Source organism: Protopterus annectens, chromosome 9.part0 (assembly GCF_019279795.1).
Source record: "Protopterus annectens isolate FY-2018-M chromosome 9.part0, PAN1.0, whole genome shotgun sequence".
Lineage (NCBI taxonomy): Eukaryota > Metazoa > Chordata > Ceratodontiformes > Protopteridae > Protopterus > Protopterus annectens.
The window spans coordinates 1,767,436,871-1,767,464,370 of NC_056743.1; the positions used below are offsets into that span (position 1 = coordinate 1,767,436,871).

Consider the following 27,500-nt stretch of genomic DNA (forward strand, 5'->3'; position numbering starts at 1 on the left):
TCGGCTTACTTAGTTATTTCAGCTGTCTATTTATTGGCAACTGCTTCAATATTAGCTTCCACATAAAGTCCTGTATTTCTTGAACCCCTTTAAACCTTTCTTGACTCTATCTTTTATTGCTGTTTTTTTCTCCTTTAGCTATATAACCAATGCTTCACATAATAAGATGTCTCTATAAACTTCTTCATACCAAACTTTCATTTTCCTGCTATCTTTGTCTAGTTTCTATATTTCAAGCCTTTAGTTTTCTCGTGTATTAATTTATGTACTTCCATATTATCACATTTTCTTTTTCTGCCACTCACTTCTGCCTAAACACTTTCATATTTTCCATAATAAATATCCTGCTTAATTTGCTTCTTCATTATTACCAATATATATGCAGTGATGACAGATACAGTAAATCCTACCCCTCTCTCTCTTGATTTTTGTAGTATAACACTCCTCTCCTTATGTGCTTTTACTTAGATCTCCATATAATGCCAAAAACAGTTTCTAATAATTATTTTTCAATTTTTTTTCAAGCAAAGCAACCCCCCCTCCAATAGCCTAGCCTACTTAAAACATGCAGATGCATTAAGTAAGTCTTGTTTTTTATAAAATATTTGAAATGGTTTCTATTTGCCTGATAATGTCCTTATTTTTTCTAAAACCCTTTTCTATCATTTTGCTATTTCCAAACGTAATGCCTAACTCACATAATTAATTATAAATTCTCCAAAACCTTTACTAATGTTTTTATGTAACAGCATCTCCACTTTTCCAAGTTTTTCTTCTACTATAATACCTGGTTCATCCATACCTTATTGTACTGATCAGTACTAAACCACCTGCATAAAAAAATGGAATTTTCACTACACCCATATTATTTTTCATTCAGCTTTTTCAGCTACCCTTTGACAGTTCTGTATAACTACATGTATTACTAAAATAAGCAGAATGCTACTCCTGGGGCAGTCTTCTTTCATCCCTTTCTGAACTTTCACCCCTTCACTTTCCCACCCATTAACCAATACTTTATTCCAAGTATTTCCATATATAGATTTCAGTTTTGCTGCAATGTTATCATATACATTCTTGTTTAGTGATATCATATGCCTTTGCAACATGACATACAACTATCTTGCTTATTCTCCTTTTCTAATCTGTCTACTACTTCTTTAGTATAAACATTTCTTTAAAGTGTATCCTCTCTGTTCCATATAGTCTTTCTTGTAAAACTCCCTTCATTATTTTTTCAAACTCTTTTCATACTATTCATGATTAATTTAGAAATTGTGTTACTTAATGTTATGGATCTCCATTTTTATATCATTTACCCTTTCTTATATATACCTTCACAAACTTCCTTGTCTTTTATCCCAAATTCAAACCATTGATTCAGTACCTTTATTAGGGCAGCCACGGTGGTGCAGCGGTTAGTGTTGCTGTCTCACACCAAGAGGTTCTCCGGTTTGATCCTCGGCTGGGGTGCCTTCTGTGTGGAGTCTGCATGTCCTCCCTGTGGTCGCGTGGGTTTCCTCCGGGTGCTCCGGTTTCCTCCCACATCCTAAACACATGTTGTAGGTGGACTGGACACTCTAAATTGGCCCTAGGCATGAGTGCATGCATTTGTGTGCCTTCTGTGGAAGGCTGGACGCCGAGCTGGCAAATTCACACCGTGAAACTCCACTGCCACTCATGAGTGGACAGGTGATCCGCTGTAGCAATCCCTAACCAGGAAAAGCCGAAAGAAGAAGATTCAGTACCTTTATTAATATTTTCATCTATTTTTTACTTAATTCTCTATTAAACAAAACACTATATATACCATTCCAACTAGTCTTGAAGCACTTTTTACATTCACTTGCTGTAACAATTTTTTATTTCATCCTGAAACACTTCCTTTAATCCTTAACAGAATCCTTACTGAAATGCTGTATATTTCACTTTTTTCTATTTCCTTCCATATCTTTCCAGTGCATATCCATCACATGCTGTCCTACTACCCTTATAATATTTTTGAACATAACATTCCTGTCCATTTTTACTTATGGTACCTTAATTCTTTCCTCATGACATTTTGCCTTTTACATCAAAAGGGTATAACTTCTTCATTTTACCTTGCAAAAAATACCTGTGCCTGTATATCTTTTTTCTTATTTTAGCCCACTTTTGTTCATAAATATCTCTTTACTAAGTATATATTTTTCTTACTTCTGTAATACATTCTCATATTCTATAATACAACTGTTAATTTTCCTTTTGTAATCTATTTTTCCATCAGTATATACACTTTTTTAAATTTTTTATATATAACTTATCATTCTGATTATATTTTATAAAATGGTATTGGTTTATTATTTAGCCATAACTTTTTCTTTCTTGTCTAAAATTATCTGTCTTTATTATCTCACCCATTGTTTCACCTCCTTCCTTTTTTAATTACATATTCATCATTTCCAATTCTCACCCACACTGCCCTAGGATCAGAAAAGTAAGCTTCCTGTTATCCACCATGATTTGTTTCAGGCCTTCAGATAACAATAAATTATCTCTTTCTGTTTTATTTGACCTTTCACGTATGAAAATGTCTTTCTTTTCTTACATTTAAACCTCCACATTTCATTATATACTTCTTTTAACATTTTGTCTTATCTTGTCCATTTATTGAAATTACAGTTGAAAAATCACTTATCTTTACCATACTTTTCATTTCCTGAAATAATTTTATTGAACGTCCTACACTTTTGTAAGCATATACAGTAATTAATCTTAGTACTCTATTCATTTGTCAAATATAAATTCCTATAGCAACATGTAAGACTTATGCAGTAATTTGTTTTATCAGTACTGCAGTTCCTGGACATGTTTCTTTTCCAAAATTCCAAATTATTTGCTTATCCCACAACCACTCTTACTGTTCTTTTTGTATTTTCCAAATATTTTACATACTTTAAATGAATTATATTTAATGCTTCTGTCTTTCCACACCATTTGAAAATTGTTATTAAACACCTTATTCATTCCCAATAATGTTAACATTTAATATGGCAATACTAACATTATGCTATCTTTTTCCATTCTTTGTAGCTTTTAAAAATCCTATCTTTTTTTCTTCTCCTTACTGTTTTTCCTGTAAAACTAATTTCCCTCTTTCTTCATTTCTTATATTTTCCCTTGTTTTCATTTTTCTTACAGAATGTCTTAGTCATTCTCTAGAGTTACTTTAAATGTGTTCTCTGCTTCTTCTTTCATATGGTCTTCCTCGACAGTTCTTTTTTTTTTTCTTGTCTTTTATGACCTACTAACACAGCATTGATGTTATGTGATCCTATCTCGCCTACATTCTGACTGATGGGTTCGGAGCCGATCCCTCGGCTCCGACTCGGCACGCTTATGCCAAAGAGCGAAGTCTCTTATTGGCTGAGCTTACTATATCCCAGGATGCACCACTACCAGTCCCCCAGATCTCGTTTGCCGCTTCCCTGCGAAGACGTGGTCTCGAGCTGGCTGGGCTGAGTAGTTTTTATTAACTAACTTTTCTGTCAGTTTCTTGCTATTTTTGGTCACAAAAGCTGTTTTAACGGCTATCGCTCTTTTGTGTACGTTTGGATTGTGAAAACTGTTGTGTGTGATTGGGTTGAGTTTGTTTTCGCCCCCCCGTCCATCCAGGGCCTTCCCGGACTGTCAACCTTTTAAAACTTACAGGGTCTCAAGTAAATCTATACTTGTTTAGAGTTCCCTGTCATTTACAGGAAGTGTTTGCGTTAAGCTATATCTGTAAGCTTAGGTTTATCATCAGTAAAGCTATAATTGTTTACTTTCCTGTCAAAGTTACTAGAATTGTTTAACATCATGTCTCAAACCCCTAGGCCTTCGGGTTTTAAAAATGTTCAAATGTGGCTTCAAAATGTCTATCACAGACGATCATTCGCTCTGTGTATATTGTCTAGGGGCAAAGCACTTGCAGGAGTCATGCAGCGTATGTCACGCTTTTTCCTCAAGGGTCCTCCAGGAGAGGAAAAATAAATTGATTCTTAAGGGGTTAATTAAACCCTCCTTTGAAGAAGCCTTGGCATCCTCTCCGGCTCCGGCCAAAAAGAAAAGGGCTTCGGTTCCGACCAGTCCGTCGGATCCGACTGCCAAGAGACTTAGGCAGGCCTCTCCTTCAGCTCCAAAGACTTCGGAGCCGAGGTCGGAACGGTCTGCCTCGATGCCACCAGTATCGACTCCTCTGGCTTCGGAGCCGATGGCTGGGGCATCGAGAGGCGGGTCACCTTCGTCGGCTCCGCTGCTCTCGGAGCCGACAAGGGTCGCCCGCTCAGACACTTCCTCCTCGGCGCCGAAGTCTACCTCGGCACCGATGGAATCTGGTGTGAGTATTCCCTTGGCGCCGATACTCATCGAGTCGCCTCGGAGCCGGTCCCCTAGCCCCTTGGGGCCGATGGAGAGGCCTTCTCGAACCCGTTCTGTTTCCTCTCGGTCTTCGAGAATGTCAGATTCTGATATAGACAGGGTGCTCCAAAGACTGTTCCAGTCCCCAGTCTTCCAAAAATTTGTTTCGGTTCCGACCCAGTTGGCTTCGGAGCCGATGACCTTGGCCCACCCCATTGCCATTCCTCCTCCGACTGCTTCGGCTCCGTCGGAGCAGGTGCTGTTGGAGCCGGTGGAGATCCCAGGGTCGGCTCCGACCCTTACTCCAACCAGGCCTTCGGGTCCGAGTTTGGTACGCGGACTTCTTCGGCTGGACCCGGGGTGATGTTTCGGGACCTATGCTTTCGGTTCCGAGCCTCCCTCGGTGCTTCGCTGCGGGACTTCCGCCGTCTATCACGGCTCGAGACCGGACACTCCCAGGATTCTGGGGTCCGGCTTTCAGGGCCATGAGGAGTGCCTTGGCCAAGTCCTCTTCGCCATCTCTCCGGCTTTACCGCACCTTCCCTGGGCGTGGAGACTGGGTCTTTGGCAGTTCCCCTGTCCGTAGCCAGCGGAGCCCCGAGGCCTGAGGTTACCCCAGTGGGGTTCCCTCCTCCTGAGGGTTCTTCGGAGTTGTCTTCAGAGGAACCCCAAGGAAGAGATCGTGCAAGAGGAAGCACGTGGACTCCCGAGTCTATTACATCGGACACTGATATGGATGATGCAGAGGGGTCCCAGTCGTCCTCGGATGATGTCTCATTTGCAGACATCTTAGAGATCCTCAAACAACGAGGCGGCTGGATATTCAAACCCCTCTGCGGACGAGTCAGTGCTCCTCAAGGCCTTTGGAGCTCAGCCCTCCGCCTCCTGGGTGTCTCCGCCTTCGATGAGCTTCTGGATTTAGTTTGTCGAAGGGTGTGGGAACATCCAGATACCGTGGAACCAGTCCCTTCTCGTCCAAATAAATTTTGTCTGCTCCCCGAAGGAGTTCCTTACTAAAGGCGTGGCTGTAGATGCCATGGTGGTGGCATCTGCTACACAGCAGGACGTGGCAGAGGCTTCAACGTCAGTCCATCCTCCTAATAAGGAGTCTAGGAGTATGGACAGGTACGGAAGCGCACCCTGACTTCAGCGGCCTTTACCTTAAGGTCTCTGAATTATTTGGCACATTTTACCAGGCTTCAGAGGGATCTGGTCAAGGAGTTGTCAGATTCCCTCTCGGTAACCTACCTGAGCAGCTAGCCCAGTCGGTTAGCTCTCAGTTGGCTATCCTTACGTCAATTTCTAACTCGTCCATGAGGCTCATTTCCTATGCGGCCGAAGGGGCGGGTAGAGCGGCAGGCACAGGCGTGGCTCACGTGACAAGCCTGGCTCCGCTTGTGTCAGTTTGCGGAGGCCTTCAAGTCTTCCTTCGCCGATGCTCCCTTTGATGGGTCCTCATTGTTTGGACCCAAGGTGAAAGACACCCTTACCCGCTGTGAGCAAGAGGGAAAAACTTTATCTGCCGTAGGTGCCCGTTATTCCACTCCCTTCGGCCTTACCCCAAGGCTAAAGGAGGGGGAAATGTGGTTCCATAAATCTCGCAAGTTTTTCTCCCAACAGCAGGAAGATTCCCGCCCAGAGGCAGAGGACTGGGAAATTTTTCAGGGAGACGCCGTCCCAGAGGCGGCAGAGGGCCCCGCAATTCTGGAGACCGCGAGTCCTTTCGTGGCTCTTCAGCCTCCCACACGTCATGAGGGATTGCCCGGCTGTGCTGCTCTGAGCCAGTCGGGTGTCGTTTTGCCAAGCACCTAAAAGCCTGGGAGTCAATCACTCAGGACAGATGGGTGCTTTGGATCATTGCCGGAGGTTACACCATCCCATTCACATACTCACCCCCACCGTCCAAGAGAATCCCGGACCCACCACCCAGTCAAAGGGAAATAGCAGCCGCAGAAGCTTTAAAGCTGCTAGAAAAAGGAGTCATCCAACCGGTCCCCACAGACCAGATCGGATCAGGAAATTACTCCAGGTTCTTTTTAGTGCCAAAAAAGACAGGGGACCTGAGGCCAATATTGGATCTCAGCAGACTGAACCAATCCGTCACGAAATCCAAATTCCGAATGGTCACGTTACAATCCATTCTCCCATTATTGGAGAAGGATGTTTGGATGTGCTCCATAGACCTCAAGGACGCCTATTATCACATACCGATACATCAGGCGTCCAGAAGGTATCTGCGCTTCAGCCTGGGAGTCAGTCATTACCAATTTTGCGCTCTGCCCTTTGGTCTCACCACAGCCCCCAGGGTGTTCACCAAGTGTTTGGCAGTAGTGACGGCTCACCTGAGAAGTCTTGGATTCCAAGTGTTTCCCTATCTCGAAGACTGGCTCCTGACTGCCACCACCAGGCATCTACTAATGGACATCCTCAAAGCCACCATCTCCCTGGGTGTTTCCCTGGGGATTACATTCAATTGGTCAAAGTCTGTCTTGCTGCCCTCTCAACACATAAAGTTTATAGGAGCAGAGATAGACTCAAGATTGATGCGCGTCTTTCTTCCTGCCGAAAGGATCCAAACTTTACAGGGCCAAGTTCAAGCTCTGATCTCGAGATCCAAAGCCCCAGCCAGGATGGTTCTACAGGTTTTAGGCTCAATGTCTGCCACGGTTCTTTTAGTTCCTCTAGCAAGATTACACATGAGGATTCTTCAGTGGCTCTTGTCAACTCAATGGTCCTTTCAGGATCTTCCCCTCAATCATCACATCATGATTACGGAAATATGCAAAAGGGACCTTCGCTGGTGGCTTCAGACATCCAATTTGGATCAAGGAAAACCCTTTGTTCTTCCCTCTCCAGTGGTTACCCTGACGACAGATGCCTCCCAGATAGGGTGGGGGGGGCATTGTCTGGGCAGGCTAGTTCAGGGCTCCTGGCTTCCAGACGAAGCTCTTCTCCACATCAACGTGTTGGAGATGAGGGCTGTACTTCTATCCCTACAGGCCTTACACAAGTTTCTTCCTCAGGGCATCATCGCCATCCACACAGACAACATGTCGGTGGTTTGGTATCTGAACAAACAAGGAGGGACCAGATCGTACCCCCTTTGCAGAGAGGCCATGAGAGTGTGGGAATGGGCTGTAGCTACCAACCGCTTCTTGGTAGCAACCCACATCCCGGGAAAGTCAAATGTATTGGCGGACAAATTAAGCAGGACAATTCTCTCTCCTCACGAGTGGTCTCTAAACCACACAGTAGCAGCCCAGGTTTTCAAGAGATGGGGGACGCCGTGCTGCGACCTATTTGCAACTCCACAAAACACCAAGTGCCAAAGGTTCTTCTCCTTGATCCCACATCAGGAAGTACCAGCCATGGATGCTCTGCACAACCTTGGCCAACAGGGCTACTTTATGCCTTTCCTCCAATTCCACTTCTTCCCAAAGTTATTCAAAAAGCTTCTCAACTGGGGTCTTCAATGATTCTGATTGCCCCATACTGGCCTCGTCAGATATGGTTTCCTTACCTGAAGAAGCATGCAGTGGACGATCCGTGGACCTTAGACCTGATTCCGGACTTGCTAATCCATCAGTCGGGACATTGGCATCAGTCCCTTCAATCTTTGAAATTGACAGCTTGGCTCCTCCACTTCCGACCTTAGTTAGAAGACACACACTAGACCCGGAAGTTGTTCACATTTTATCTTCGCCCACAAACCCACCACTAACAAATTGTACCTCAGTAAGTGGAAGAGGTTTGCTATCTGGGCTCAACTCAAGGGCTTAGACCCTATCACTGCTCCTGTCCCAGAGGTTTTGAAATTCTTAACATCCCTGTTTAATCAGGGATCTTCTGTCTCAACTATTAAAGTCCAACTAGCGGCTATCTCTAAATTCCACGAATCCACGGATCCTCCTTTGATGAGCAGCAGACTATGCAAAACGTTCATTAAAGGTGCGAGTCTATTAAGACCACCAGTTTTTCATCCTGCACCTCCGTGGGATCTTGATTTGGTGCTTCGCATTAACATCTCCCCTTCGAACCGGCTGCTACATGCGAGTTAAAATATCTGTCTTGGAAAACAGCATTCTTAGTGGCTATTACTTCTGCAAGAAGAGTTTCAGAGCTTCAAGCCCTGTCTATTAAGCCACCGTACTTGATTTTCCACAAGGATAGAGTATCACTTAGGCCTAATCCATCCTTTGTCCCAAAGGTCTGTTCTAGTTTCTGTCTTCAACAATCTCTAGAGCTACCAGTTTTCTTTCCAAAATTCTCCAATGAAGCAGAATACACTCTCCATAAATTGGATGTTCACAGGCAATTACGCTTCTATTTAGACAGGACTCAGCAACTTCGTAAGTCAGACCAGTTGTTTGTGTCCTTCTCAGATAATAAATTGGGCCAAACCATCACAAAAGCTACTATCTCAAAATGGATCAGAGATTGCATAACTCAGGCCTATTCTTCTTCAAATAAGCAACTTACAACATCTATCAAAGCTCATTCTACCAGAGCTATGGCTACTTCTATAGCCTTTCATTCCAAGCTCGCTATATCGGAAATTTGTGCTGCGGCTACTTGGTCCAACCCGCACACTTTCATTTCCCACTACAAATTGGATGTGGCATCTAAAGGACGAGCATCATTTGGTTCCACGGTACTCAGGAGTGTTTTCCAGTGAGCCACCCAGGATTCAGGTGCTAGGGACGCTGTCCCATCAGTCAGAATGTAGGCGAGATAGGATCACATAACATCTTTTAGTTATGTACTCACCATAACTTCAGATGTTTGGGATCCATCTCGCCTACATTCCTAATACCCACCCTCCTTCCCCCTGCCTTGGAGATCAGAAGAGATTGAACGGTTTTGAGTTCTACTGTTTTATCTTGTTTCATCTGACGATGTTATATAAGCAGGGCGTGCATGTGTGCATGTATGCGGACAAACTAGATCTGGGGGACTGGTAGTGGTGCATCCTGGGATATAGTAAGCTCAGCCAATAAGAGACTTCGCTCTTTGGCATAAGCGTGCCGAGTCGGAGCCGAGGGATCGGCTCCGAACCCATCAGTCAGAATGTAGGCGAGATGGATCCCAAACATCTGAAGTTATGGTGAGTACATAACTAAAAGTTTTCATGCATTTCAGTTGTCTTATTTCCCACATTTTCTTCCCTCTCCACTTCACTTCTTTTGTCATAATTTTCTTTATCTATTAATAAATATTCAAAGCATAAGTGACCTTCCTTTCCACATGTTCTACAAATTAAAGTCCTCACTAGAGTGTCTCTATTCACCACATCATACACATCCTGTTTCTGTGCAGTTTTGTATAAGATGAGGCAGAACTGCAGCATATCACCTCTATGTCCATAGCCCACCTTTTCCCCCTTCTGCTTTTCAGCTCCAGTTTTCCTTTTTTGCTGTTTTATTATCTATGAACAAGTCAACGAGATCTCAAGCAGGTGAAGTCCGGACCAAGCTCCAAAACTGTTAATAAACAAAGAAAAAAAGTATTCTGTCTACCACGGATGAATATTTAATGACAAACACAAGATTCACACAAAAAAGCTTTCCCTACAAGAGCTTCCTCAAGTGCCACTTCCTGTTGCAAACACCAGATGATCCTTAAATATATGTACTAAACATAATTAACAGTTACATACATTTAAAACTAATTTAACTGTTTTATTATCTACCTAAGTATTTCTGTTCTATTCCACATTTGAAATCAAACTACTTTAAGAAAGTCTTTCTGCTCCATACACCACTACATTTTATCTTGTCCAAATACTGCCCTTTTGTCATCTGATTCATTTATTTCAATCATGTTATTTAGATCTTTCTCTGAAGTGCTTCACTCTAATAGCATTTTAATCTAAACATCATTTTCCACATACTTCATACTATTTTGTTCAGTGGTATCTCCTAACGCTTTGCACTGCTTCTCTTTCTATATTCTCTCCATACTATCCCCGTTGTTGCTCTGTGACCATCATCAGCCCATCAGCAGTATATGGAAATGATAATGGAAAGGAAAGGAATTTCTACATTGCAGTGACAAATTTAGAGGCTTCTGGCATAGTGGGACTAACCTGCCAATAGATAAATAAATGAATAAAAGTGACAGCTAAATTATATGATGCATTCTAACAGTTTGTATTAAAATTATATTTTTAGTTTAGTTTTATTAAAGATAGTTAGAATCAATTTCATTTTGCTGATAATGCTGTTCCCAAATTGGCTAGTTGAGGTTAGCATTTTGTTCTGATTTGTCTTCTTTTACTTTAATATTTTTCGTTATAATAAGAAGTAATTTAATTTCTATGAGGTTGATTTAGGTGTGCAGTATTGTTGCTGTTTTTGTTTGGGTGGGAGTTATATAAGAGGATTTTATGTACATAGTGTATAAAGTTACAATTTTTTATATTGAAATGAATGGGAAATGCAGTCAATGTTCCCATTGTTCCATTTCTCTCTTGTTTTGCTTTATTTGATTAAACAAAGTATAGACTTGGGTTTGGGAGATATTTTAGAGGACCTAGGGTATTTTTGATGGTGTATTTATAACTGTTTAGTGGATGCAGTGAGTAGTCTGACTGTACTTTTTGGTTAGTAATATAAATAATGTGAGAGAAATTTCAGTGACTGCTGAAGAGCCAGGAATACAGATGATATGCTGATTATCTCTTGAAATCTGTAGATACATTTTCTGATCATGTTTTTAACTTACAAAGTTTTTTACATATTATCACAGAGTACCTGATGACTGTGTATATATGAGGGATGGGGTCAGTATAATGGTTCACATCATAGAGTTTAGGTACAGTATTTAATTCTGTGAACCTACAACTTTATAGCCAAATTGTTTTCCTTTTGCAATCTCTTGTAGGTCTCATGTTAAGGGTTTTCGTTCAAAATGCTTTTACCAATATTTTGTATTCAGCATTGAGACATTTTTAACATTCTTAACAGAATTACATACAAATACACACACATACACACATACACACACACACACACACACACACACACACACACACACACACACACACACACACACACACACACACACAAAAAAAAGCATGGGCATTAATTCCCTTCTAGTCTGGCAATATGCTTTAATTAAATTTGGAAGTTTATTCCATACATCATCTGCTGTTTCAGAGAACCAATTAGTGCACTTCTCATTCCTACAAAATAGTCTACATAGTCCGTCTGATGATTCTCTGCTACTTTTTTGATAACCTCAAACATTTCCAGAAATAGTTGCCTCTAAATGCTCTATATACCTGATTAAGGTCTAGTGGTGTGTGTGTGTGTGTGTGTGTGTGTGTGTGGGGGGGGGGATTACTCTTTTTTAAAAATACTGTATTTCTAACATTTTTTTCTGAAGTTGATGAGTTGGTTATGGCTGGCCGAGTCATGAACACCAGCTGTGTATTCAGTACTTTGACATACACGCATGAGTATGTGTGTGGGGTCTATGTCAAAGCATCAAACTTTCTCTTCCCTAAACTACTATTCATTGAGACCATAGGAGCAAACATTTCATTCAGTGAATGGTAATTTTGATGAGTTTCACAATGTCGAATTTGCCATAGTTGTCAAGTATCGCAGATGTTACAATAACTGGTGAGTAAAAAAAGTAACCAGAAAAGAACACTCACTACCACACACAACAAAAACTGCTTCACCATTCTGAGATTGCTTTACAGTAAGAATCAGGAAATTTGCTGTTTTCCCCACTGTAGTGTGATCTTGGAGTTGGTATATATAATTAGCAGGGGGTTTGGGGGGTGTAGGGGAGCTCCCCCCCTTAAAAAGCATTTTTTGTGACATGTGAGGGTGAGTGTTCTTTTCTGTTTACTTTTCTAATTCACCGGGTATTGTAACTTCTTTGATGTTGGCCAGCTATGACAATTTGATGTTGTGAAGCTTGCTGAAATTAGCATTAGCTGAATGAAATGTTCGCTGCTGTGGTCTCAATGAATAATAGTTCTGGCAAGAGAACATTCGATGCTTTGACATAGACCAGTGTGTGTGTGTGTGTGTGTGTGTGTGTGTGTGTGTGTGTGTGTGTGTGTGTGTGTGTGTGTGTGTGTGTGTGCGTGTGTGTGCGCGTGCGTGCGTGTGTGCGTGTGTATGTATACAGGAAATAAAACCTCCATACATCAACAACATATATAACAAACAACAGGTAAACCACTCAATCTGATATACTTGTTTAATTGTATGAGCAACCCCTTTATATAATCTTTATTACTTGTCTTACTATGCACTTTCTGCAATGGAGGAGTTTAGATCCAAGGGATAAACTATTTGATGGAAAACAATAAATATTATTATTATGCAACTAAGTCATTTATTTGCTTGAATTGTGTAAGAAGGACAGTCTCTCTCTTTCTTTCTCTCTCTCTCTCACACACACACACACACACACACACACACACACACACTAAAATAGTAAAATAGTAAACTATAGGTGCTTGGTGTGACATCTGGACAATGGAAGGAAGTCAAGGAGACCTGGTGGTGGAATGAGGAAGTACAGGAGAATATTCAGAGGAAGAGGCTGGCGAAGAAGAAGTGGGATTGTCAAAGAGATGAAGAAAGTAGGCAGGAGTATAAAGGAGGCGCATGGCAAAGAGAGAGGTGGCAAAGGCTAAGGATAAGACATATATGGAGAGTTGTATGAAAGGTTGGACACTAAAGAGGGAGAAAAGAACCTGTACTGATTGGCTAGACAGAGGGACTGAGCTGGGAAAGATGTGCAGCAGGTAAGGGTGATAAAGGATAGAGTGGGAAATATACTCACAAGCGAGGAGAGTCTGTTGAGCAGATGGAAAGAATACTTTGAAGGGCTGATGAATAAAGAGAATGAGAGAGAGAGAAGGTTGGATGATGTAGAGATAGTGAATCAAGAAGTAAAACAGATTAGCAAGGAGGAAGTAAGGACAGCTATGAAGAGAATGAAGAATGGAAGGACTGTTGGCTCAAATGACATACCAGTGGAAGCATGGTGGTGCTTAGGAGAAATGGCAGTGGAGTTTTTAACCATATTGTTTAATGAAATCTTGGAAAGTCAGAGGATGCCTGAGGAGTGCAGAAAAAGTGTTTCGGTACCTATCTTTAAGAATAAGGGTGATGTGCAGAGCTGTAGTAACTACAGAGGGATAAAATTGATCAGTCACAGCTTGAAGTTATGGGAAAGAGTAGTGGAAGCTAGGTTAAGAAGGGAGGTGATGATTAGTGATCAGCAGTATGGTTTCATGCCAGGAAAGAGCACTACAGATGCGATGTTTGCTCTGATAGTGTTGATGAAGAAATATAGTGAAGGTCAGAAGGAGTTGCATTGTGTCTTTGTGGACTTAGAAAAAGCATATGACAGGGTGCCTAGAGAGGAGTTGTGGTATTGTATGGGGAAGTCTGGAGTGGTAGAGAAGTATGTAATAGTGGTACAGGATATGTACGAGGGTAGTGTGATAGTGGTGAGATCTGCTGTGGGAGTGACAGATGCGTTTAAGGTGGAGGTGGGATTACATCAAGGATCAGCTCTAAACCGTTTCTTATTTGCAGTGGTGATGGACAGGTTGACAGACGTGATCAGACAGGATGCCCCGTGGACTATGATGTTTTGCAGGTGACATTGTGATCTGCAGTGAGCGTAGGGACCCGGTTGAATAGACCCTGGAGAGGTGGAGATATGCTCTAGAGAGGAGATGAACGAAGGTCAGCTGGACTAAGACAGAATATATGTGTGTGAATGAGAGGGAGGATAGAGGAATGGTGAGGATGCAGGGAGTAGAATTGGCAAGGTTGGATGAGTTTAAGTACTTGGGATCAACAGTTCAGAGTAATGGCGAGTGTGGAAGAGAGGTGAAGAAGAGAGTACAGGCAGTGTGGAATGGGTGGAGAAGAGTGCCAGGAGTGATTTGTGACAGACGGATACCAGTAAGAGCGAAAGGGAAGGTCTGCAAGAGGTTAGTGAGACCAGCTATGTTATACGGGCTGGAGATGGTGGCATTGACAAAAAGGCAAGAGTCAGAGCTGGATGTGGCAGAGTTAAAGATGTTAAGATTTGCACTGGGTGTGATGAGGATGGACAGGATTAGGAATCAGTATATTAGAGGTTCAGCTCAGGTTAGATGGTTTGGAGACAAAGCCAGAGAGGTGAGATTGTGCTGGTTTGGACATGTGCTGAGGAGGGATGCTGGGTATATTGGGAAAAGGATGTTAAGGATGGAACTGCCAGGTAAGAAGAAAAGAGGAAGGCCTAAGATAAGGCTTATGGATGTAGTGAGAGAGGACATGCAGGTGGTTGGTGTGACAGAGCAAGATGCAGAGGACAGGAAGAAATGGAAACAGATGATCCGTTGTGGCAACCCCTAACAGGAACAGCCGAAAGAAGAGAGAGAAACTATATTTCTAGCTTTTGTAAAGCCCTCTAATTTTAGAAGAGTTTGGGTGTATTTAAATGCAGTTAAGTGTATATTTAGTATATTTAATGAATGCCAGTAGCTGTTTCCATACTATACCATTCAGATGTATTTGTTAGATTGCAACATAATTCCATATTTTAGAATTATTTTACTGTCATTACCTACTTTGAACAAATCCTGTTATGTGCCACTTTCAGGTCCTAATTAGGAGCATTTATTTTCCATTTTTCAGAAATAATACTGTAAATCCCAAATTTAGACTGTCTGAGTATTGCAAAACATGGGATTTTCACAGAATTTGCCATTTTAGGTCACGATGCTCATTCACTACAATCAGTATTTCTTCACATATTTTCTTCTTCTAATACTGGTAGCAATGCTTATTGAATGTTCAGCACCTAGAATATGTTTTGATTTTGCATATAGATATACACATGAAAATTACAATGAAATTGTAGTAATGAGTTGAATATATAGTATGGGTATTATCTCCAGATTTCTTTTCCTGAAAATGTAATTTTAGTTTTGTTTTTTTTTTGTTTTTTTTTTTTTGAGGACTGAAAATCAGTGTCCTTGGCTGTAATGAATGGCAATGTTCAGGCTTTGACTGTTGAATGAAAGGAATGTCATAAACATAAATGATACAGAAACATATTTTTTTCTTAACTTTAGCCAGGTTTCAAGGCTTGAGCAAGAAGTCCCAACACTCTGCATAAATACTGACACTTTCCTGAAGGTTTGCTAACTACTCTGTTTTACCTTATGGTGGGAACTGAAGCTCACTGTTTCAGTCCCACTGACATTTACTCCCCATCCCCAATGTAATGTAGGAAGGCTAATACACAAATAGCTACTTGTAATACTTACAGACCATTTTAAGATGGAACAGCTAACCTCACTAGTTGTCTTTTTTCCTGCCGAGATCACAAAGCAGTGCACCAGGTTCTTTCATTTATGAAAGCAGAGCGTGACACAATTCTGTGTGACACCATACTGCCAAGGAGGCTTGCATTAGGTTTTGGACCACAGTTCTTTAGAGGAGTTTGTTGTCACTTAAAAGAAAATTGCTACTCATTTAACAAGTAGCTACTACATCTTGTAACTCTGAGAAACATGCATGCATACATATGTACAAGCTGATTTGTGCTCATAGAATACAGCACACACAAACAAATCTAAAGTTCTAGAGTTGTATTTAATAGTTCATTTAACTCTGCTTTGACAGACATTCTGATTGGCTCTGGTTTACATCTTATACACTATTTTGATGTGCGTACAGAACCTGAAATGTAAGGATACTGTAATCTAAATAGCCTTGGTAGAACTTAAGAAAATAAGTTTCACTTGGCAATGTAGTAGTATGTATTAAATCTATGTACAACAAAGAAGGACAAATTAATTTGTTATTCTGGAATACACTAGCAAACTTATTCTCAGAAAACAGCAGTATTTTTACTTTTTCTTTTTAGCGCATGAAGTATACATGCTGTTTGTACATATATTTGCCCCAAATTGTGAGTCTTTTAAACTCATGTACATATATTTGCCCCAAATTGTGAGTCTTTTAAACTCATACAACTGTCTGCAGCACAACAGTGAACAGTACACTTATGTATAATGATCCTTAAAATAGACAAGAAGACATTTAAATTGAGTTTACCAGGCTTTTGCAATATCTAATTTGCTGTTTATAAAGTCACAGAGAAAAAGAACAGCTCTTTTTAATTCCAGGAGATACAACAAATGCAGCATAAATGTTGACAACCTAGGAATAAAATCAGACTGATGCACACTACTGTGAAAAATAAACAGAAAGACACAAAAAATCCAATGAAAGTTATCTTTGTTTTTTCATGCCATTTGGAAAGAAAAAGGCAAAAAACAAATGAAAGTGTTATTTGAAATTAATAATAATAATAATAATAATAATAATAATAATAATAAGCAAACAAAAGCCTGCCAGAATCAATTAAAGGAACCTGTAATCCATATCTGGTTGTATCAACAAGACATATGGCTCATTTTTAAAATCATATGAAAATTACTAACAAAATATTTTCATAGATTACTGGACATTTAAACTCACTGGTTCTTCCTTCTATGAACTCTTCAGTAATGTGGGACCTCGTGGATGTGGGACTAGACAGCAGAGAAAGCTGAATATATGAGGTCAGTACAGTGCATAGTTTATGTGCAAAAAAATTATTTTGCTTACTCTGGTAAGGCAACTTCTTTTAAATTTGTTGATTATTTTAACCAATAATTTGATGTGGCCAGAAATCCTAAAATGTCCCGTAGCTGAATGACACATGAGGAATGCATGGATTACAGACTGATTAGAAACCTGGAGAGGTTGAGTGTAGGGTCAAGACTGAAAAATTGGACTTCTGTATGGTTAAAGGGTAGGACACAGATGATTGTGATGAGAGGGATTATGCCAGAGATAAGGAAAGTTGACAGTAGATTACTGCAGTGGTCATTCCTGGTCATAGCACTCTTCAGTGTGGTTGTTTAAGGCATGTCTGAGGGAAAAGGCTCAGCTTCTTTGCTGATGACTTAAAGATAGGCATAGCAGTGGAGAAGGGACATGAGTCTAAGGAAGAATTTGGAAAGGCTGGCCAAGTGGCAATTTAGGCTCACTGCAGAAAACTTTGTATTATCACACTTTGGTCCTAGTTTTGGTGTAAGTTTTTAGCTGGGAGGAAGAATTACTGGTAGCAGAGCAGGAAAGGGACCTGGTCATGTTGTTCACTCTTGCCCTGGACTATTAGGAGCAGAGCATATCTCTCAACCTGCAAACAAAGAAAATAGATGCAAAGGACCTTGAAAAGTAGGAACATCTAGACAAAAATCTAGTCATCAAATTAGGACAACATTTGCATACCAAATAGCACATAACTCTTCCAGCTTCCAGTAGGAATGTGGGATGCTACTTGGAAATACATGTTTAAAAAACAAAGAGTGACAAAAATTATAGAAAAATATAAGTACATCATCAAAGAGACTATGTAAAATTTATAGATTTTAATGAACTGTATTGCAAAATTCTACAACACAGGGAAACATATTTTTGCTTAAGAAAAGGAGATATTTAAGAGGTGTGTCCTTTTTCTCTGCATTATACTATATTATAGTATGTTGGTCACGTAGTGTGGTTTTCTTCTACTAGACAGCTTCAGACATTACATTTATGGTGGGATTCAAAAACTGGTGTGAAGGGGTAAATCAAGCCTGAAAATAGGGATGTTCCTCCAAAATAATGACAGCTAAGAGGTCTTTTTTAATTTCTCCAAGTCTTTTGGGTTTCTAATACCATCAAAGGAATGGACCCCATTCCTAAGTCAAAGTACTATTAAAGTTCATGAAATTAGGATTGTTTCAATCTTTGATGTCAGCCAAAAATACTCTTCGCAGTACCTGCAGTGTGCCCAGTAATGACTCCTTCTGCAATTCATACAAGGTTACATGTATTGGTAACATATCGAAATACGATTGTGTAGATTCTTTTTTATAAGACCCATCGCTCCTACTACTATTGGAACTGCCTGGGTATCTTTCTTCTACATTGCTCTCATTGCTGCCTGCAGATCCTGATATTTTATGACTTTGTGTCTGTCTGTATGCAAGACACTGTAGTCACTGGTTGTGGAGATTTCAGTGATCAATGCTACTTTTGTCTTCTTTTCATGGACCACTGTATTTGGTTTTCTAGTATCTATCTTTTGAACTGTTGGTAATGGATGATCCCATCTGATGTAAACATTATCATTTTCTGTGTTGCTCTGTGGCTCATGTTTCCAGTGTTTTTCAGCCACTTCAGTACCATAATGTTTGCACAATCCCCAGTGCAACAGTCTTGCCACATTATTATGCCTTTCAGTATACAGTCTTTTTGACATTAGTATGTCACAACCAGCAAAGAGGTGTGCAACTGTTTCCAGTTCGGTTTTACAAAACCTACATTTGTCTGTTTCTCCCACATGTTCAATAGAGTTTGTAAACCAGCGCACACATAGCCCACTGTCTTGGGCCACCAGTATTAACCTTTCATCTCTTGGTTTGAATTCGCCTTTCCTTAACCATTCCTGCATTGGTTCCTGATGAACATGAGGTTCTTCCAGAAGTTTTCTATACTTGCAACTATATTTATACATTTTCCACATTTCTTGCCTTCTCTTCTGGTCCTTCCCTTTATATTATTTCTTTTGTTTTTTAGCACATTCACTTGCTGACTGATTTTTATCTACTTCTGGTTTGATTTCCATTCCTGCTTGATGCTGATATGCTTCTGCTAGATTAAGCAGAGAAGTCATCTTAGATTTATTCTCCTCATGTTTCAAAACTTTCACTATGCTTGGGTCTCATGAGGTCAACAGATATGTGTGGAGTCCCACGATTGCAGATCTATACATGTAATCATTTTCACTGAGGCTCATCCCTCATTTGGAACAGGGAATATATAATATTTATATGGTCTGATTTTTAGAAATCATTTGGTGAGCATGAAGCATCCTTCTTGTTTTCCTGTCTAATCTGGCCAACACATTGTGGAGCCAGTCAGTCACTGTAAAATTAGGACAGGAAGAGCAAATTGGTTTATAGCTTGTTTTTTGTTCCTAGATGTCAACACTGTTTTCAGGATTAATTACAGTCTTCTAAAGTATTTCTTACTAAGTTTTATTTGCATTTGTTCATGTTTTATTGCTGATCCTTCATCAATCCCCAAATATTTATACACTCCCTCTTGCTCAAGTTCTTTTATATCACATTCTTATCCCAAACTGATGTTTTCCTGGTGCTGCAGTTTTCCTGCTTTAAAGGTTGCTTTTGCACATTTATCAAAACCAAATTAATTCTTATATCATCTGAAAAAGTTTTGACAACTTGCAGTTTTACTTTCAGTTCCTCATCTGATGAGCCATACAGTTTTAAATCATCAACAAAGAGAAGATGAGAAGTCTTTACACTTTGTTGTTTTCTAGGAGCCAAATTATAGCCATGGCCTAAGCTGTTAAGTAGACAGCTTATTGGGTGGGTTAAGGACAAGGCAGAATAGTAGCGGTGACAGAGAGTCATCCTAGAATATCCCCCTTTGAATTTTTATCCCTGGGATAATAATTTGTCTTTTATCATGGCTTAATTGCAAAGTGGTCTGCCACTCTTTCATGGTCACTGTAATGTAGTCAATCAGTGTAGGGAGTATCTTATACATTTTTAAGCACTCTTTTATCCATGAATGTGGGATACTATCAAATGCTTTTTTGTAGTCAATCCATGCCATACTTAGATTCTTCCCCTTTTTACAGTTCTCCACTGTGACTTTATTTAACAACAAATGATCCTTTGTTCCATATGACTTTCTTTTATTGCCCTTTGTTCTACTGCCATAATTGAGTTTTCTTCTAAATGACTATAAAATCTGTCGGCATCAATTCCCATGTATAGTTTATACATTGTCAGAAGGCAAGTTATTGGTCTATAATTTTTAGGGTAGCTTGCAGGTTCACTGTTAAGTAGGAGCATTGTTTTTCCTGTTGTTAGGTTTGTGTCTGTTTGGGGTGCGCATATAAATAGTTCTTACTCATGGCTAAATCTTCATGCAAAGATGTTAATGCTTTTAACCAAAACTTAGGTACTACATCTGGGCCTGGGGTTTTCCAATTAGAAGCTTTTCTTAACTTTATTTCAATCTCTCTGGCTGCTACTTCATCTCATTTCATATTCTGTACCTTTAAACTTCTTATTCTTTCTTTTACTTCTATGCATTTAGCATCTTTGTTATATTCCACAGGATCTTCATAGATACTTCTCCAAAATGTATCTGTTTTTTCTTTTTTTGGCAGTCTTTCAATTCCTTTTACCTTGTTTCCCAATTCTCTATAAAATGTTTTGGGTCATCAATAAATTTATTTTATACTTTTCCTTTATATAGTTTTTCCTCCTGTGCTGACATTTTTAGTTTGTTATTTGCAATTGTGTGTGATAAATACTGGTCTGGTCTAATACTGCACATTGTTTTTATCAAGTCTGTCTTTCTTAGAATTTTTGTTGATCTGTTCCCTCTTCTATATTCTTTTAACAGTGACACTTCTTGTCTTAATTGCTTTACAGTTTTCTCTATTCAATGCTTCCATGATGGTATTTGATTTCTCCCTGTCCTTTCCCTCACTGCCCTGTGGTCTTGTGGTAGAACTTTTATCAGTTATTAATTTAGCTGCACAGTAATATATAGTGTTTACTTCTGTTATATCACATGGATCTCTGTGGACATTCTCTTCAATTTCATCCTCTGCCATCTGTTACTCTGTCATATGGGAACTTGCTAGCCTATCACTCCTCAACATGACTGCATCAGAGTTTTTGCAGTTTCCTGTTCCTTCTTTTGCTGTCCAACTTCAAGTGAATGTTTATATTTTTTTTTATGGAAGGCTCCAAAATATCTTCATATGGCACCTGACCAATTGCTTCCCGTTCTACTGGTTCCCCTTAATTTGGATATCCATTACTCTATCCTGTTGTGGTGCTTTCTGAATTAGATTTTCTACACTAGATCCTTCACTTCACAGGTACTCCATAACCTAAGTATCTATTTCTTTAACTTCTCCATTATTATTATCCTTTTCTTCTTTTTCTCTTTGACTTCTTACTTTTTGTATTTTAAAGTTTTCTGTGTCTGGATTCATTTGCCTGTATTTCTCTTCAAATATCTTTGGTACTGCTCTTTTTGTATTGGTTAGTTTTGCTTTCTCCTTTGCATAAATATTGCATAATATCAAATCTCTTTTTTTTCCCCATGTCCATATTTCTTTTTTATACTTTTCAAAAATCTCTAGGTTTTGTCATTTATATTTTCGCACTTCCTCAGATGCTTCTTTTCTCAAACAGTTCAAAGTTTATTGATCTATATACTGTTTTTCACAAATCTGTTGTATTAGTATTAATGAATACAAATTTTTATTTGAAGCTTCTGACAGTTGTTCTTGTGGAAGTATTTTTCTTTCCACTAATTTCTCTCTTAATAGCTTTGTATATCTTATGTCTGGAAATTCTGGACGTTTTGCAAAACAGTAATAATACATAATTTCTTTCAAGGGTGGCCTAATGGTTAAGGTGTTTGCCTTACAAACACAAGGTGCAGGGTTAGAGTCTCACAAGGGATAATTGGCTAGGCTTAAAATGGCTCGCAAGGGCAGTTAACCTAGTACTAATCTATGAACCTATGAACCTATTATCCTCAATAGTCCATTATTGCCCTTATGGCTCTTCTTAGGCCTTTCAGTTTTTGTGATTTTTGTTGACTACTACTTCCTTCTACAGCAGGGGGGCATCCTCCTCCTCCTGGGCCTGGCCTGGCCCCATTATAGGAATTTTTCCATATTTTGAGGATTCTACACTGTCATCTTTTCCAGTCCTGGCACCAGTGTGCCTACCAGGATTGGGCACTTTTTTATACTGGGTGTTGTGCATCTTTTTTTTTAAATTTTTAACCTACTTCTGTCCATGATATATGCTATATAAATACAGTCTGTATATCAGTGTCGTCTTGGTGAGATTTTGTGAAAAACAGGGTCCACCTCGCAAAGGTACTCACCAAGACTTGAGGATGAATTGAATTTCAGCAGTAATACTCCCCTTTACTTGCTGACTTATCTTTCCATTCAGTAGTTAAAATGTAGTCACAGGGGATATACTCCAGTACAAGAGGTAACGCTTACACTTTAAGTACAGTACACATATCTTGAGGTTATAGGAGGAAAGGGATAACAGACTGCTGGAAAGAGCTTAAAGGAAAACCACTAGAGATGTTTGTTTGAAGCAGGGGAAGAAGTATGACCATAAACTAGAGAAGGTGAAGCTGTTCTTATTACAGACCAGCAGAGACATAGGAGTACATTTTCACAGTATCACGACAGTGAGATGTGAAGGGGTCTTTCTGAACATGAGTGATGGTGGGGATAGGCACAGATAGCAGATTATTGGAATGAACTACTCACTGGATCTCTGAAAGTACTTCTTCACAGAGAAGATAGTGAAGTCATAGAAAGAGCTATCAGAATGGTTGGTAAAGATGGAATTCACAAAATCATTCAGGAAGGCATGAGACCAGGTGAAAAAAAGAGTGAAAGATACGTCTGGCCTGCATGGATGGCTGATCCCACTCCCAACCCCAGGTCTAAAACAGAGCCTGGGGTTACTTTTCTGCTACTTAGGGCCATATGTATTTTTTTAAACATTTTAAAATATTTATGACCCTCATACTGTGTAAGCCATCAGCCAGGTCATGTTAGCTATCCTCAGTGTCTGCAACCAAAGAGGAGATATGGACAATAACAGATGTGTGCAACAGAGGAGATATGTGTAGCCTGGTGCTGTGACACCTGGTAGAGTTGCATGAATCAGTAGAATGTCCTGCCCCTTTACTGCTATTCTTCTGCTCCAGCTGCACAGTGATATCTGTGTAGGGCACATGCATTTTTTCTTCTATACATTTGCATCTGCTGCAAACATCTGTAATTGCTATATATCTGGTCTTTTTTTTGGCCTGGACTAAGATGTCTGGCCTCCAGTGGAAACTTTTAGCCAAAGAGAAGAAACCCACACATAATTCTGAAGAGAAGGAAAGCTAGCTAATGCCAATGAATCCCTCCATTCTGGCCCTGTGACACTCAGCTCAGAAATCAGCATCAGATGAGGAGACCTTTCCTTTCTGCCAGTGGTCTGGCCCTAGGGCCATTTTGTGTAGCTATTAGTATCAGAACTAAGATATTTGCTATTCTGGCAAATCATGCATTCTTACAGAATAGTAAAGTCAGTCAGATAGCAGGTATCTGCTAACCTGCTCGTTTAGCCACTACCTCTCAGTGGATAATGAGGGTTATGAACCTGTGCTGTTGTGAAATAACCAAAAAGAAGCATTTTCTAATCCATGGACTTGGTTACGTTACTCTGATAAGGCCTAGTCAGTACAGACAAATCCTAAGTTGATTAAAACTTTGATGATGAGAATTTTCAAAAGGTCATCACATCCAATTCAAAACTAAATAGAATTGATAAAACTACAAAACTACCAAACAGCCACAGTTTTAACAAGCTAATAAGCCGAAACAGAGAAAACTACAGAAGACTGAAAAAAATTAACAGCAAACATCAAACTCCAGTTGGGATTATTTTAACTCCTACAGTGTAACAGTCCTTCTGTGATGCCATTTGTAGATGGTGGGCTTGCAGTAGGCAGTGTTTACTGATGGACCTCAGTGGGATTACAAAGGCTCAGTTAAACAGAACTGACAAAAAATGTGTAAAAATGTTTTGCACATAAACTGCAAACTGGATACAGCCCCACACTTGACACGCTTTAACTCTTTGGGATTTTGTACTGTTATCTTTTGATAAAAAATTAGCTGTCATTTGTTTTAAATTAGAGTAGTGTATTAAAGTGCTGGCTTGTTTCTTGATTTCACTTACTAGTTAGTAGTGACCATTATAGAACTGCAGACATGCCTTTATTTTATTTGCATAAGATTATTAAAGCTAGTATAAATACTGGCTAAATACTAGTTCATGCTGTAGTCAAGAGTTTTTTGTTTAATCTGTACAAACTCATAGAAGAATGAAGTACACTAAGATATGAATAATGACCTGCAGTACTGTATTTGGTCCAGTCTTTCTGTGCTTGAATATCCATTTTAACTATCTTGTCAAAGTGCCCTAGTTCAAATCAATGAATTAAATATTGACGGTGCTTTTAATTGTTTTTTTTCTGCAAAATGGCACCAAAGAGAAGAGGAATAAATTTTCCTTAAAAAAAGATCAGTATTATTTGACAGTTGTAGTTTTTCCACATGGTCAGTGTTTTTCTTTTTATTTTGTGGTAGCACTTTTCTATTTCTACATCTTTTTCTACGTTTTCCTTACCATTAAAATATTGTCACCACTGCTACTTAAAAATACCAGAGGAGATTTGGTAAGAATTCAGATTAGACCAAAAAGTCGCATGAATCATCAGTGATAATATAAAGTAAGAATTCCAGTCATTCTTTAACAACGTGTTTGCAAAAGACACTTTATTTTCATTGCAGTGTTTTCTCAACAGTTTTACTGATCATAATTTGAACAGTTAAAGCAGGTTTATGAGAAGTTATTAAAATAATACTGGACAGTGTTATTTGTGATTTCAATGATTAATTTATTTATTTTATTTATTTAAGCTTTTGTTTACCAAGAATGTCTAACTGGGCATAGGTGCCCTTTTTCACAGGTGGTCAAGGGAGAAAAGCTCCAAGGAAACAATTTAAAGCAATCAGTAATTACAACAGAATGTAGTTTCAGTGAATACATAACATAGTAGTATAATAAAATTTGTATTGATGTACACAAACATCAATATACAAACATTGTATTAAGAATTTACAGATAGAAGACTGGTGTATATGATAGGTTGGAGTAATTTAAGAAATGCATTACAGTGAGATATTACAGGGGATAACCAAGTTTAAGTATTAATAGAGAAGTAGTGATGGACTAGTAATTTGGTTGTGTTAATTAAAAGTATATATAATTATAGTTAAATAAATATATATTTTTACAAAAAATGAATACATATAGGAGATATTAATATATTTTGCTTTACTGCTTCCAGCCATTAGTTCTATTTATTGACAGCTCTTATTGTCAATATTGTATAGGAATTTAGATAATTATATAATTCATAACTAATTGTTTTACAAAAGAGATTTTTAATGGAGTTTTTTATGTAGTTTTATTATACACATAAATGGGCAGCCATGGTGGTGCAGCGGTTAGCGTTGTTGCCTCACAGCAAGAGGTTCCCTGGTTTGATCATTGGCTAGGGTGCCTTCTGTGTGGAGTCTGCATGTCCTCCCTGTGGTCGCGTGGGTTTCCTCCAGGTGCTTCGGTTTCCTCCCACATCCCAAAGACATGCTGTAGGTGGATTGGGCACTCTAAATTGTCCCTAGGTGTGAGTGTCCTCCCACATCCCAAAGACATGCTGTAGGTGGATTGGGCACTCTAAATTGTCCCTAGGTGTGTGTGTGTGTGTGTGTGTGTGTGTGTGTGTGTGTGTGTGTGTGTTTGTGTGTGTGTGTGCACCTTCTGTGGAAGGTTGGGTGCCGGGCTGGCAACTTGACACTGTAAAACACCACTGCCAGTTATGAGCGGACAGGTGATCCGCTGTGGCGACCCCTAACTGGGAAAAGCCGAAAGAAGAAGAAGATGATTATACACATAAATGGTTATAATATGTAAAGTGAATAGACATTTGTAGTGGGAAATGAAATGTTTTAAGGTCATGTAACCAATTAATTGTGTTTAAAAGCAACAGTTGCTAATGATTTTTATTCTGAAGAAGTCCCTAATTCAGTAGGGACAAAAACACTTAACCTTTAAATAAAGATTTTTGTTTTTTATGGCCGTAGTGTATGCTTTGGACTGTACCTCTCCTGGAAGAATTTTGTTTGTGTTAATTAAAAGTAGGTATAGTAGTTAAAGTACTACAGTAAAGTGCCGTATTAGATAGGGATAAGCAGGTTAAGTGATTTAGTGCTTAAAAGGGGGGCATACAAAGGTGAATGAAGGATGTTAGGAAACACAATGTCTCAGATGAGGAGCAGGAACAAAGCCAGGAGGAAGAGAGGAAGTCTTTTAGTGGTGGTTTGAAAAGATGAAGGTGTGAGATAGACCTGATTGATATATGAATTTTAATCCAAGTTCTAGCTACATTGTTGGAATAGATACTGACCCAGCAGCCCTTTGTGGTTTATAGATGGTAAGTAGTTATCATTTGACCAAAGGGGATGGTTTGATAGGTAGTACTAGAGTATAGAGCTAATTGCTGGGCAGCTGAGTATAAGGTAGGTGGTGAGAATGTTCAAGCCAGTTAAGAGTTTTTATTACTAAACAGTGGCTACCTTATATTAACATTAACCAAATTAGCCAAATTAGAATCTATATCTGAAACTTTATTTAGTTTCCAGGGCTTCATGTCCTGCCTTTGAAATATTTGGAGATGCCACATATTTTCTTTCATCTGCAAATCATTTAGAGCATTGTGTTTTTAAATTAGAACACAAACATTTGACCTCTAAAAGCCTGCTGATTCTTTTAAAGTTAGTTAACAGTTATATTAGTACATTCCCACGCTGTTGCCACAGTACAGCCATACACTGTTAGGGAAGTTTAGTAATGTGACATGTACATTGCAGTTCTAAAATGGTATTCACCACCATGTACCAACACAATTATAAAACAATTATATTCCAAAATCCGCTGTTCACATTTGTGAAAATGGAACAGCATTAAGTCCCTTATTTTGCAAAGGGCTTCAAGATCACTACCAGCATGCACACACAAATCCACTAAGCCACAGATTGGTGACTTACCAATTCAGAAGATGAAAGAAATAAGACCATTCATTAACTAATTGATACTTCAAATCTGCTCACTTTTTACTTGGTGAAAAGGAGGCATTACAGGTTCCTTGTCATTGCTTAATTTTGTAAATCAGTAAACTGTCAGTGAGACTGTCTTTAAACTCAATTTACCTCTTGACTCCATATGCCATGTTTAGCAAATTGTCGAGCCTGTGGAAAGAAGGAAAGGAAGATGGAAGGAGGGAAGATGTTAGTAAAGAAACATTGACAGGATGGCTTAGTGCTTTTGTTTGGTTTATATT

General features: G+C 39.3%; 1 protein-coding gene across 7 annotated transcripts in view; it reads right to left on the reverse strand.

The window, feature by feature from the left end:
• The window catches only part of ELAVL3 (ELAV like RNA binding protein 3), a 439,048-nt gene that overhangs the window by 34,638 nt on the left and 376,910 nt on the right, over window positions 1-27,500 (reverse strand). For 5 of the 7 annotated variants that reach the window (XM_044084625.1, XM_044084626.1, XM_044084624.1 and 2 more), the window contains one exon: window positions 27,370-27,408. The exons of the other annotated variants lie outside the window; for them this stretch is intronic. In XM_044084625.1, the coding sequence (XP_043940560.1) occupies window positions 27,370-27,408 (39 nt within the window). The remainder of the gene's footprint in view (window positions 1-27,369; window positions 27,409-27,500) is intronic. 7 annotated transcript variants of the gene reach the window in all.